This window comes from Bos taurus, chromosome 11 (genome assembly GCF_002263795.3).
Source record: "Bos taurus isolate L1 Dominette 01449 registration number 42190680 breed Hereford chromosome 11, ARS-UCD2.0, whole genome shotgun sequence".
In the NCBI taxonomy this organism is placed as follows: Eukaryota; Metazoa; Chordata; class Mammalia; order Artiodactyla; family Bovidae; genus Bos; species Bos taurus.
In genome coordinates, this window is record NC_037338.1 from 14,724,595 (window position 1) to 14,738,641 (window position 14,047).

Consider the following 14,047-nt stretch of genomic DNA (forward strand, 5'->3'; position numbering starts at 1 on the left):
AAGGGATATTATGGCAAAGGCTTTTGTCTTTAAGCTAGTCTTTTCTCTAGGCTACTCTAATTTGCTGACTGATTTAACAGTGAACATTTCTATTAATAAACTCTGATGTTTGTTATATAGTATATGAAAATATTATTTAGAAGCAGTGAGATTTGAACATTTAAAGTGTATAATTTATGTAGAAGAGCAGAGTAGGTAGGTCATGTGACCTTTTAGACTTATTAGAAAATATCTTATACTTGTTTATTTATATGTGCGTGCATGCATGCCCAGTCATGTCTGACTCTTTGCCACCCTTGGACTTTAGCTTGCTAGGGTCCGTTGACCATAGGATTCTCTAGGCAGGAATACTGAATGAGTAGTCTTCCCGACCCAGGGATCGAACCCCCATCTCCTGTGTCTCCTTGCATTGGCAGGTGGATTCTTTACCACTGAGCCACCTGGTAACATAGATACAGCACGAAATACTTGGCATATTAACCACATCTTTATACTCTTTAAATTAAAATTACCTTTTAAAACTCTTCTGGTGGCACAGATTGGATTTTCCTACTGTTTTGTAGTCTGAAAAGTTTGGAATGATGTGCTGTTTGTTCCCGCCCCCACCCCCATACAGCCTACCCCTAGTGCCTTTACTACATTTTGTTTCTTTAATTTTTTGCAGCTTTTAAATAAAACAAAACAAAAAAGAAAAAAAATTTGGCAGCCTTATTTTTTTGGTACCTTTTTTGTATCCTCCTCCTGCCCCCACAAATAGTTATTTCTTTTTATGACAAATATGTATTTCTTAAAATTATACACCAGGAAAAGGAAAAGGCTAAATACTCATAATCTTGTCCACACCCAGTAACAATCATTATGAACACTTTAGTATATATTCTGACTGAAGTCTTATTTTGAGATACTGCTGAAATAAAAATAATATTACTAGCTTTCAAATTTGTACTGGTTCTTATATTAACTTTTATAATGTTTAGCCACAATTTTCTGACCATGATGACTTTATTTTTTCCTTGATAGAAAGTGGAGCTGTTCCAAAAAGAAAAGATCCGTTAACACATGCTAGTAATTCACTGCCTCGTTCAAAAACAGTTATGAAAACTGGACCCACAGGTCTTTCAGGCCACCATAGAGCACCTAGTTGCAGTGGTTTATCCATGGTTTCTGGCGTGAGACAAGGACCTGGTTCTGCAGCTGCCACTCATAAGGTATTTCGAGACAGTAACTTCAGTTGCTATGCTGTTGCAAACAAAATTTTGAATATGACAATGCTTGCTTAAATTTATTATAAGTACTTTGTAATACCTTAAGAGAATTGATAAGTTCCACAGAGTTGAATGATTTCTTTTCTTTTTTTTAAAATTTAGATTTATAAAAATCTAAGTAGGGACTTGCCTGGGGGTCCAGTGGCTAAAACTCTGCACTGCCAAGCCAGGGGACTTAGGTTCAATCCCTGGTTAGGGATCCTGCATGCTGCAACTAAAAGATACTGCATGCTGCAGTGAAAACCCAGTACTGCCAAATAGTAAATAAATACAACTTTTAAAAATAAAAAGAATAAAAAATAAAGTCTAAGTAGCAGATGCAACTTGCTACTAAAAAGCAAATCTTTTTTTTTCTCTATTATCTTTGAAGGAAATCTTTCTAACTAGGTGTTTTTAACAGTAAGTTTCTTTATCCAGTCTGTTTTATGTATTCTTTATCCAGTCTTTTTGTTTCTAATTTTATTTAATTTCTTTATTTGGCTGTGCCATGAAATGTGGCTTACCATACCAGTTCCCAAATCAGGAACTGAACCCAGGCCTTCAGCAGTGAAAGCAGGGAGTTCCAAGCACTAGACCACCAGGAAATTCCCTACAGGACATTTTACGTTTGTTATTTGTATAATTATGTAAATGTACATAAGTGTTTATAACATTAAACATACATAGAGTTTTGTTACAATTCTAACAAGGATCAAAATTATGTGAGTGTGTTGTCATAGAGCCTTTTTATTTCATAGTAAGTAAATCTCTCTGGATAAAATCTTCTATAAACCCACTTCATGCCAAATGTAGTTCTATAGAGAATGCCATTTTATCTTAGAATAAATATACAATTTGGGGATTTTATATCTATTTTTTGCTACTTTTATTCCTTTAATTCTGTGAACATTAAAGTTAACTCACATGTGAAAATTGCAAACATTATGTTGTGTTTTCACATCAAAATTTTGTGTCCTTCCAAGAGTACACCAAAAACAAATAGAACAAATAAGCCTTCTACCCCTACAACTGCTGCTCGTAAAAAGAAAGACTTGAAGAATTTTAGGAATGTGGACAGCAACCTTGCTAACCTTATAATGAATGAAATTGTGGACAAGTAAGTATTGTCATCTAAAGTGGTTTATGGAGTTTAAACATTTTTTACTGGCAAAATATATCATTAGTAAAATGGATAATAAATATCTTGTCTAATTTACATATTTAATTTTTATGATGGTTTTCAATTACTGTAAATGAGAAAGCCGTTGCTGTACTGATTTAACTATACAGTTTCACTCTTGTTAACATAAAAATGGCTGCATTACATAGAGCTTAGACTTAATATTATAATAACTGAAGAATATGTGTGTAGTTAACTGAAATTCTGTTTCTTAGTGGAACAGCTGTTAAATTTGATGATATAGCTGGTCAAGAGCTGGCAAAACAAGCATTGCAAGAAATTGTTATTCTTCCTTCTCTGAGACCTGAGGTAAGGACTTTATATTGTCGTTTTCTTATAGCATCATCCATTACTGAATCCATAGTATCAGTAAATAAATGAGCTATACTAGAATGATTAATTCATTTAACAGTAGATTTGATTTTTTTTTAAAGGAAAAATCATTAGCAGTTGATGTTAACTGTATTGGAAAGGAGATTGACTATAATGGTAACTAATTCCCAATGCGTTTGTAATTAAGTTTATAGGAAAAATAGGTAACAGGCAATAATTTTATATTAAGGTAAGAGAGATTTAAAATTAAAAGACAGAAATAATACTTGAGAAAAGAGAAATTAAGATAAGGTTATTTAAAAGAATTATTTTGAAGATATTAAGTGATCAAAGTAAGTGAAGAGCTGATAAGTGATGGGTAGGGGCCTAACCTTCCATCCCATAATTTTTTAACTCACTGAAGAAGTTACGTAATCTTGCAATTGATAATAAATATTTAATTTTCCATATTTGGTATTGTTTTGGATTTTCACAATTCACAGATTTCATATTTGATGCTGTTCTAAAAAAATTGCAAAAAATAAATCTGAGGATCCAGTCTGGGTCAGCTGTTTCTCTTCCTCCTGAGCTATCAAGTCTTTGTGGACTCGTTTACAGAATCTAATGAACATAGATGTTATATGGCACGTTATTGTGAATGCACTCTTAAACGAACGTGTAAAGGTTGTGTAGCCCTATTTTTCTATAGTCTCTGTCATTCTCATACTGTTTGTAACTTGTGAGCACCAACTATACTGAAATTTATTATTTGTTGATTCTACTTTCTTTTACCTCTTGCTCATTCTAAGAAGCAGTGTGCAGGAAATCACTGGTTTAATATACTAATTGAATATTCTTAATACTCAATAAAATAATAAGAATTATTAAGGTGGAAAGCATTTGTCTTTATAGTAGCCAAATTTGTCCCTTGTACCACCTCAGGCCACACTTTGAGGAAACATATGATGGTTTGTATTTTGGGCTAACTTTTTCCCTAGGGTTATATATAAGCATAGTAAATGCAGCAGACTGAGTATTGACCAAAAAAATGCTTGTTGAAAGGATTCATGCAACCGCAGACCTGAAAAGGATCTTAGCAGTCGTTTAGTCCATTTGTTGCCAAAGAAACTAGTCCTAAGACCTAAATTTCTTTCTCTACATTTTAGTTAATTGGTGGATCAGTCTCAAGTATGGGCTTTATTATAAATGATGTTCTTCTTAGGGTACAAAAATATATCTAAAATTGTAAAGGTAGTAAGGAAATATCTGGACTGTGTTAGAAGTCATTCAGCTTCTGCTCTATGCATAGCTTTAAGGAACATATCTAAAGTGGAGAGTAAGGTCAAACAGCATATGAATTTACATTTAGGAATATTTCCATGGTAGGGCCATACTGTTTGAAAAAACTGGAATTTCAAAGTTGAATAATCTAGGCTTGGGCGGGGCAGAAGCTTTAGTAACTGTACTAAATTGGAGCTTAAGGAGAAACAGCATCTGAGGTAGAGCCAGATCTCAGGATTGGGACCATTTGTCTATCTCTGCATCTGCCAATTTGAACATTTTTATAATTCCTGTTAAGATTCCCGAGAAAGAGAATATGATTGTCCTAGCTCATCTTTTCATCATTTCAGTAGACTGTAAAATGGATCATGGGTCAGAGCTTATTTCATAAAGCACCTTCATTGTGCAGCAGATCAGCTTTATTCTCAATTCTCCACAGTGGGGAGCTTGCATGGATCACAATGGGGACATTGTTAGGCTAGATTGGAAAGTTGGGTATGACAGGCATCATGATGAATTTATTCATTTTTTTACAGTGCTGGAATTTTTATTTCATCTTAAAAACACAGAATCATAATTTTGTTTTTGTTCAGTCACTCCGTCATGTCTGACTCTTTTCAACGCCGTGGACTCCAGCACGCCAGGCTTCCCTGTCCTTCACCATCTTCCAGAGTTTGTTCAAACTTATATCCATTGAGTTGGTGATACTGTCCAACCATCTCGTCCTCTGTCATCCCCTACTCCTCCTGCCTTCAGTCTTTTCCAGCATCAGGGTCTTTTCCAATGAGTCAGTTCTTCACATCTGGTGGCCAAAGTGCTGGAGCTTCAGCATCAGTCCTTCCCATGAATATTTAGGATTGATTTCCTTTAGGATTGACTGGTTTGATCTGCTTGCAGTCCAAGGGACTCTCAAGAGTCTTCTCCAACACCACAGTTCAAAAGCATCAATTTTTTGGTGCTCAGCCTTATTTATGGTCCAGCTCTCACATCCGTATACTGGAAAAACCATAGCTTTGACTATACAGACTGTTGTTGGCAAAGTAATGTCTCTGCTTTTTAATATACTGTCTAGGTTTGTCATAGCGTTTCTTCCAAGGAGCAAGTGTCTTTTAATTTCATGGCTGCAGTCATCATCTACAGTGATTTTGGAGCCCAAGAAAATAAAGTCTGTTACTGTTTCCATTGTTTCCCCATCTATTTGCCGTGAAGTGATGGGACCCGATGCCATGATCTTAGTTTTTTAATGTTGAGTTTGAAGCCAGCTTTTTCACTCTCCTCTTCCACCTTCATCAAGAGGCTCTTCAGTTCCTCTTCACTTTCTATTCTTAGGGTGGTGTCATCTGCATATCTGAGGTTATTGATGTTTCTCCCAGCAGTCTTAATTTTGACTTGTGCTTCACCTAGCCTGGCATTTTGCATGATGTACTCTGCATGTAAGTTAAATAAGCAGGGTGACAGTATACAGCCTTGACGTACGCCTTCCCCAATTTTGAACCAGTCCATTGTTCCATTCCAGTTCTAACTGTTGCTTCTTGACCTGCATATAGATTTCTCAGGCGGTAGGTTAAGGTGGTTTGGTATTCCCATCTCATTAAGAATCTTCCACAATTTTTTGTGATCCACACAGTCAAAGGCTTTAGCATAGTTAGTGAAGCAGATGTTTTTCTGGAATAGCCTGGCTTTTTCTATGATCTAATGGACATTGGCAATTAGATCTCCAGTTCCTCTGCATTTTCTAAATCCAGCCTGTATATCTGGAAGTTCTCAGTTCACGTACTGTTGAAACCTAGCTTGAAGGACTTTTGAGCATTACCTTGCTATCATATGAAGTCAGTGCAATAGTGCAGTACTTTGAACATTCTTTGGTATTGACCTTTGGAATTGAAATGAACACTGACTTTTTCCAGTCCTGTGGCTACTGCTGAATTTTCCATATTTGCTGGCCTATTGAGCACAGCACTTTAACAGCATCATCTTTTAGGATTTGAAATAGCTCAACTGGAATTCTATCACCTCCACTAACTTTGTTCTTAGTGATGCTTCCTAAGGTCCACTTGACTTCACGTTGTAACTACATTCAGATGGATATATCTTTCCTTTTCTTCTTTTCCTTTCACTTCTTTTCTCAGCTAGTTGTAAGACCTTCTCAACAACAATAATTAAGTTACTGAACACTAAAAGTGGCTTGAATGAGATAAATAATATTAAAAATACATTCTTGAGTTAATTTATTCTCAGAATTACTTAAAGCAAATACTTTAACCTTTGTTCATTCGAGATGGTTTTCAGTAGTTAAATGTATAAGCAAACTATGGTATATCCATGATAATGAAATATTATTCAGCACTAAGAAGAAATGAGCTATCAAGCCATGAAAATACACAGAGGAACATTAAGTACATATTGCTAAGTCAAAGAAGACAATCTTAGAAGTCTAATACTGTGTGATTCCAACTAGAATAACTATGGAGACAGTAAAAAGATCAGTGGTTGCCAAGCATTCGTAGGGAGGGCAGGAAGGTTAAATAGATGGTGGAGAAGGTAGTTTTTAGGGTAGTGAAACTGTTCTACATGAAACTAATGGTAAATATTTGACACAAATAGTGGACCCTAATGTAAACTATGAACTTGGGTTAATAATAATGTATCAGTATTCATTAGCTGTATTAAATGTGCCATACCAATGCAAGATGTTAATAATAGTGGAGGTGGGGGAGGTGAGGAGTTACATGGAAACTCTATTCTTTCCATTAAATTTTCTGTAAACCTGAACCCACTCAAATAAAATTTTGTCTCTAAATTGAATATCAGTTACTTCATATGGTTCAACTTAAAAGTACACACACTTTCACTGTTCAGTAAAATGTTATCAGTTGAGTCTTCACCCTTCATGCCTGCCATGCCTGGTGCCCTTGAGTTTGGCAACTATGGTTTAATGTCTCTAGAGAAGGAATGGAGAAGGCAATGGCACCCCACTCCAGTACTCTTGCCTGGAAAATCCCGTAGACGGAGGAGCCTGGTGGGCTGCAGTCCATGGGGTCGCTAAGAGTCGGACACGACTGAGCGATTTCACTTTCATGCATTGGAGAAGGAAATGGCAACCCACTCCAGTGTTCTTGCCTGGAGAATCCCAGGGACTGGACATCCTGGTGGGCTGCCGTCTGCGGGGTCGCACAGAGTCGGACATGACTGAAGTGACTCAGCAGCAGAGAAGGAAGTATCTGCCTCCTTTTGTTGTGGAAGAGCAGTACACGCTGCGTGCTCTTGGTCAGGGCAGGAGCATGGTTTCCGTTGTTCCTCACACAAACTTTCAATCAGTCCCCCATTTTTGGCCAACTGCCTTACTAGTGCTTTCTCCCATACCTGATTCCTCCAATTCCAGAGCTTTTCCAGGGTTTTTTGTTCATGTCAGCTTGCTCCTGGTATCTAGGTATCCCTTCACAAGCAGGTGCTTAGTTTTAGCTCCCTCAACTCCATTAAATAATTTACCACACTTTATCAACTCACCATGTACAGAAATTTGTGTCCTCTGTTGTTTCCTTTTGTATTTTTGTTTTGTTTTGTTTTGAAGATGTATTTCTTTTTTTATTCATTTACTGTTATTTTGGTGAGATCTCTAAAAGAAGGGGAGAAGCATTCTTTGTTCCGTATGTCTTGTTTAATCAGCCTGCTTTCAGTTTTTTAAATGTACTTTTAAAATGTTTTTAATTTTGATCGTGGCTGTACTGGGTCTTCACTGCTGCACAAGGGGGCTTTCTTTAGCTGTAGTGAGCGGGGACTACTTTCTGTTGTGCACGGGCGTCTCATTGTGGTGGCTTCTCTTATTGTGGAGCACGGGCGCTAGGGCACACAGGGTTCAGTGGTTGCAGCTGGCAGGCTCAGCAGTTGTGGTTCACGGGCAGTTGCCTCACAGCCTGTGGTGTCTTCCCAGGCCTGGGTCTGAACCTGTGTCCGCTGCGTTGGCAGGCGGATTCTTAACCACCGGACCACCAGGGAAGCTCAGTTGCTTTCAATTTGTTCAATAAGAATTTGGGTTTACTTCACTTTGTTTTCTTCTGTTTGGGGTAATTGTAGTAATTTATTGATAATATGTTCTCTTTAGAGCTCTGGGCAGCTCTCTTTTGGAGGATGCTACTGATCACAAATAGTACTTTTTAGATAACAAATAATACTCAAAATGTCTGGAAAAAGTGTCTCTAGAATCACAGTTATGAACTAAAGTATGTATTTTTAAGTTGTTCACAGGGCTTAGGGCTCCTGCCAGAGGACTGTTACTCTTTGGCCCACCTGGAAATGGGAAAACAATGCTGGTAAGAATCCCTTTTAAATTGGCAAGTTCTATTGAGATATTAAGGGTATAATATGAATAAAAGAAACATTTCATTGTCACTGAGTCTGTTGTTTATGGTTTGCCTTTTGTTGTTATATACTTTCTCCCTCTCCCCTCCCTCCCCTCCCCCCATACTGCACACCTTGTGGGATCTTAGTTTTCAGATCAGGGATTGAATCCAGGGTCATGGCAGTGAAAGCACTGAGTTTAACCACTCAACCACCAGGGAACTCCCAGGTTTTAAGTTAGTTTTTAATGATGAAGATAGGAAAAAAACCATGTATGTTATCTCCAGTATTAGTTTGATACTGGGAACAGTATAATTTTCATTGTTTTCCCAAGTTAAATATTAAAATTTTGCCCTAGAAGAGCTTACCTTACTATATTGAGTATCTTGCTAATCTCTGATTTTTTTTTTTTTTTTTACTATTTTAGCAGGTTTATTTAAATAAAATAATCAGCCTGATAACAGATTTCTCCCTTTCTTTTTTTCTAATTGAGGCATAACTGACATACAACAGATTGTTTTTTTCTATATCGTTTTGCCAGAAGTTTTTGCTAGGATCTGAATACCTCTTTTCCTGCATGACTCTGCTACAGGGAAAACTAAATAGGGAAAGAGTAACTTTTTCCTTCAGCTGTTTATCTTTCTCTAACCAGATATCTTTTATAACTGGGAAGAGAATAACACACCCTTCTTTTTTTTTTCAACCTGTCCCTTTGACATCTCTCTTAGAGAAAAAGAGAGTGAGAAGAAGCACAGCTCCTCCTGCACCTTTTTCTCATTGCTGAGAAGGAAATACATTGATTGCTATTTGTTGGAAATTGTGTCATACCTTATGTTTTTAGGAAATGTTTTCTAGAAATTAAATTGATCACATGTAGTTATCTTTTTAAAGCAATTGAACTAATATATTTACCCTTCTGATTTTTAAAGGCTAAAGCAGTAGCTGCAGAATCTAATGCAACCTTCTTTAATATAAGTGCTGCAAGTTTAACTTCAAAATATGTGAGTGTTCTTTTTCCAGTATTGTCATGCTTTAAGTTACTGTCTAAATGTTACTGTGTTAAGAATAAATGGCAATAACCTTACACAAAGATGTTTTTCTATGAGTTTTATATCTATTACTTACATATTATTTAAATATCTTCTTTTTTTACTCTTCAAAGTAGAAAGTTATGTGCCTTTGTTAGGCTCGTTTAAGTAAAAGTGAAATTTTTCTGTGAGATTTGTTTGTTAGGGTTGTGTATTAAAATACCACGGACTAGCTCGCTTGAACAATAGAAATTTGGAGTATAGGAGTACAAGATCAGGTACTGGCAGAGGTCTCAGTTTTGTAAAGTAATTAAAAGTAACTATACAGTGATACTTCTCCTGGTTAAATTTTGCTTCCTGTGTGAAATTTTACAAGTAAAACTGTTGTTACAGTAGGTTACCTATATTAGCCTACAACAGAGAACACTGTCCTGGAAGTTAGGAGGTAGGGATGCCAACCTGACTTACCTACGGAACTGGCCTTAAGAAAGTATCACTTGAGGTTTTACTTCCTTTATAAAGTGTTTTGTTTTGTTTTTTTAATGTATTTTCTTATTTTTGGCTAGGCTGGGTCTTCATTTCCGCATACAGGCTTTCTCTAGTTGTGGCAAGCAGGGACTACTCTCCTGTTGCGATGCACAGGCTTCTTATTGTGGTGGCTTCTCTTGTTGCGGAACACAGGCTCAGTAGTTGTATCCCTCAGGCTTAGTTGTTCCTGCAGCATGTGGAATCTTCCCAGATCAGGGTTTGAACCCAGGTTCCCTGCATTGACAGGTGGACTCAACCACTGGATCACCAGGGAAATCTTACAGGGTTGATGTCATAAGAGGTCATCTCTCTCAGTTCCTTCTGGCTCTGGGAATATTTGTTTTGCAGATTCTAAATCTGAGGCTTTTCCTGTTTTTCTTTATAATTTAATTTTCAATAAAAAGTATAGATGCCACCTAGAGGACAAAGTAGTTTTTGTAGTAGATTACCGCAAACCTCATGACCCTTTCAGAGCATAGATGCTTTGGTGCATAGAATGGCTTTAGTATAGTGTTCAAGCCCCTGATAATGTCTTAAGGAGTGTTCATAGACCACCTGGACCACCTAGAAATGCTTTAACATTTATTGACAGTGATATTGTGAGAATGGATTTTCAAGATGTTTTTAGTAAAGCAAGTTTTGTTTAGGAGAGCACGTTCCAACTTACGTGCTTCTATAAATACACCCTGCAGCCTACGGCTTACGGAATAGTGCTGCATCCCTCTGTCCTCTGGTGTTCCCTCTTCTCAGTAGTTATACCCCAATAGTTACTCCAGTCTCAAGTCTTAGAAATGCATAGTGAAACAAGACAGAGAGAGAGATATATATATATATATATATATATTTTTTTTTTTAAGTACTCACCAGATTCTCTTAATAAATAAGTAGTCTATTTACTGGTGTTCTAAGGATCAATCAGTAACCCCCCTCACCCCTATTCTTTAACCAAATCTTTGGTTGCTGCAAAGAAGGGAAGTTAAATTCCTAGGTACTAGATTTTCAGTAGTGAAATTAAAAAAGCTGGAAGGAACAATCTTGCATTTTATTGATTTAACAGTGTCCAATGCCTTGTTTTAGGTAGGAGAAGGAGAGAAATTGGTGAGAGCTCTATTTGCTGTGGCTCGAGAACTTCAACCTTCCATAATTTTTATAGGTAAGAACATGTCTTCCAACAGCTTAGTTGAACATTTGTAAAGTTCCCTTCTTCCAAATGTGAGGGAATGATAAGAAAGATTATTCAGAAGTAAAAAGTTTTTTAAAATTTTTATTGAAGTATAGTTGCAGAAGTAAAAAGTTTTCAAAAAGCACAAGGTTAAAGACTGTCCAACAAATTGAGTAGGATACATTATATTAATAACCTAATGTATCCTAAATGTATAATAAACTAGGTTAATCTCAGATAACTCATGTAGCTTGGCTTTTAATTAAAGTTCCATCCTTGTATTTCCTCTAGATGAAGTTGATAGTCTTTTGTGTGAAAGAAGAGAAGGAGAACATGATGCTAGCAGACGTCTAAAAACTGAATTTCTAATAGAATTTGATGGTGTACGTATTGATTATGATATTTTTATGTGGTAGCATTGTAATGTATGTATTTTCCAATTGAATGGCCCAGATTAGAAATAGATATCTTTATTGTGTTTTTCTTTGTTATTACTTTAAAAGTATTGAAAAAAATTTTGACTTACAGGTACAGTCTGCTGGAGATGACAGAGTGCTTGTAATGGGTGCAACCAACAGGCCACAAGAGCTTGATGAAGCTGTTCTCAGGTAGGGAAATTCATGGGGAAATGCGCACATTTATTACAGATGTATTTACTCCTTCATTCGTCTCACGTATTTCTTCTGTCTTTCATTCTCAGTGTAAAGACTAAATTCATTGTTTTCCTCTCTATATCCATCCTCTGGCTTCTTGTTAGTAAACAAAACTTTTGAGGACAGGACCAGCATGATACCAGGAAAACTGTTTTTAACTTTATGGTTTTAGGCAAATTGCTTATTTCTTCTGGGTTGAATTAAAGTATCTTAAAACTCCAAAACTGATTTTTACCCTGCTAACACAGTTCATGGGAGCTGCATTCTCTCTTCTCATGTGTTTGAGCAAATGTGTTCCCTTTCTACTGGGAGGACAGTTTGACTCAACATAAAATTCTTGGACCTCCCGTTCCTTTCCTGAGGAATTTGTAACATTGCCTATTGTTTCTAGGACTGGATGTTGCAGTGTGAAAGTCTGAAGCCAGCCTGCTTTTATTCACATTTATGGGTTAACCCAGTAGGGTTAGTGTCTAATCTCCTTTCTACTACTACTTTTACTTTTGTGACCTTTGTTTTTGTGGTGGTTTTTCTTTTCTTTTTTATTGCTTTCCTGTTCTTTGCAGTCCCATTTTTCATCTTCTGTTGTCTTACTTCTTTGAATCTTTCTATCTCATTGAGCTCTAATTTCATAGGAGCCTTTTTTTTTTTTCATTAAATTATTTTCTTGGGAAGATATTTGGTCACAGTTTTAATTTGCTTTATGGCAAAATCCTCTTCTGCATGTTCTTCATTTTATCTATTTTATGTTTACTGTATTCTTTCCCCTCTTTTTTTGGTACTGTTTTTTAAAATCAGTCCTATGCTTTTGTCTGTTTTGCCTATTTTATTTGAATAAGGGGAGTTTTCTTGGAGAATGTAATTTTGAAAGGATGTTGTAGAAGAGCTAGAAAACTAAGATAGCAAGGCAAATATCTTGAATTGTCCTATATACCGTGGACTGGTGGGCCATCTCCCTGACTGACAACAAAGCCGCACCTGGTGAAGAAGTGTACATGTATGTAAATAAGAGACTGGGTCGATTTAGTCTTCTTCCACTGAAAAAGATTTGGCCATTGCAAGACAGCTTGTCCTCTTGCCAGACTGACTGATATCTTCTTACAAAGATGTTGTGTCTTTGAGTTTCTTTGTTCAGTCTCATCTTCCTTGTCATTCCTTTGCTGCTGACTAGGGCCACATGGTCTGCAGAGCCAGTCCTCACATGCTTGTTTAAATGTGGGGAGGTTAGTTTTATTCCCCTCAGAGTGTTCTCTGTTCCCTCTGGAAAACTGCTCTGACAGCCGTGTCTGGAATTCGCAGTGGCGGGTCCTGTCTACATTCACCTTTGTCGTGTAATTTTCACTGCCCTAGGCAGGCCTTCTTCATACATTTTAGTTATAAACATTCCCTACTTTGCTGATGATGGACTTTACGTTTCTGTTTCTGTTGTTCTCGTTGGTTTTAGTTGTTCTTAGTTTCACGGAGATAGCAGAGATCTGTTTCTTCAACTTCTTATATCAGATATTTTGTTTTAAAGTGTTACTACTGTTAAAAAATACAGATACACAAATGGTTAATTTAAATCTGCCAATACTAAGGATTTTTAAACATTAACTGGAATTTTTAAAAATTTTATTGGAGTACAGTTGATTTACAATGTTCTGTTAGGTTCAGGTGTACAGCAGAGTGAGTCAGTTATACATATACATATATCCACTCTTCTTCAGATTCTTTCCCCATGTAGGTCATTACAGAGTGTTGGGCAGTCTTCCCTGTGGTATATACAGTAGATCCTTATTAGTTACCTATTTTATGTATTTAACTAGAATATTTTAAAAGAGTGACTTTTTACATTGATGACTACTAAAATGTATTCAAATGCCTTGAGCACTATACTTAAAGCTTTGTTTTTGTTATTTGCTGTTTAAATTCAAAACTGTATTTCTGAGATTGCTTGAATCCTTTTTTTAGGCGTTTTACCAAACGGGTTTATGTGTCTTTGCCAAATGAGGAGGTATGTATCCATGTTTGAACTTTTTAATTTTAGGCAGAAACAAGACCTACCATTTAATATTATTAAGTCTTCTAGTACATGGTACAGCTGCATTGGAAAGTTTGGCAGTTTCTTAAAAAGATGAACTTACTGTAAGACTCCACGGGCTTCCCAGGTAGCACAGTGCCTAAGAATCTGCCTGCCAGTGCAAGAGACGCAGAGGACGCGGTTCAGTCTCTGGGTCAGGAAGATCCCCTGGAGGAGGAAATGGCAACCCACTCCAGTATTCTTGCCTGGAGAATCCCATGGACAGAGGGGCCTGGCAGGCTACAGTCCATAGGGTCGCAAAGAG

General features: G+C 36.7%; 1 protein-coding gene across 4 annotated transcripts in view; it reads left to right on the top strand.

Annotated features, from left to right (window-relative positions):
• SPAST (spastin) overlaps positions 1-14,047 on the top strand; it is a 56,919-nt gene that overhangs the window by 28,222 nt on the left and 14,650 nt on the right. For all 4 annotated transcript variants that reach the window (XM_005212530.4, XM_005212529.4, XM_024998710.2 and 1 more), the window contains 9 exons: positions 1,021-1,208; positions 2,228-2,361; positions 2,640-2,733; positions 8,253-8,327; positions 9,285-9,356; positions 10,989-11,064; positions 11,365-11,456; positions 11,602-11,681; positions 13,674-13,716. In XM_005212530.4, coding sequence (XP_005212587.1) covers positions 1,021-1,208; positions 2,228-2,361; positions 2,640-2,733; positions 8,253-8,327; positions 9,285-9,356; positions 10,989-11,064; positions 11,365-11,456; positions 11,602-11,681; positions 13,674-13,716 — 854 coding nt within the window. The remainder of the gene's footprint in view (positions 1-1,020; positions 1,209-2,227; positions 2,362-2,639; positions 2,734-8,252; positions 8,328-9,284; positions 9,357-10,988; positions 11,065-11,364; positions 11,457-11,601; positions 11,682-13,673; positions 13,717-14,047) is intronic.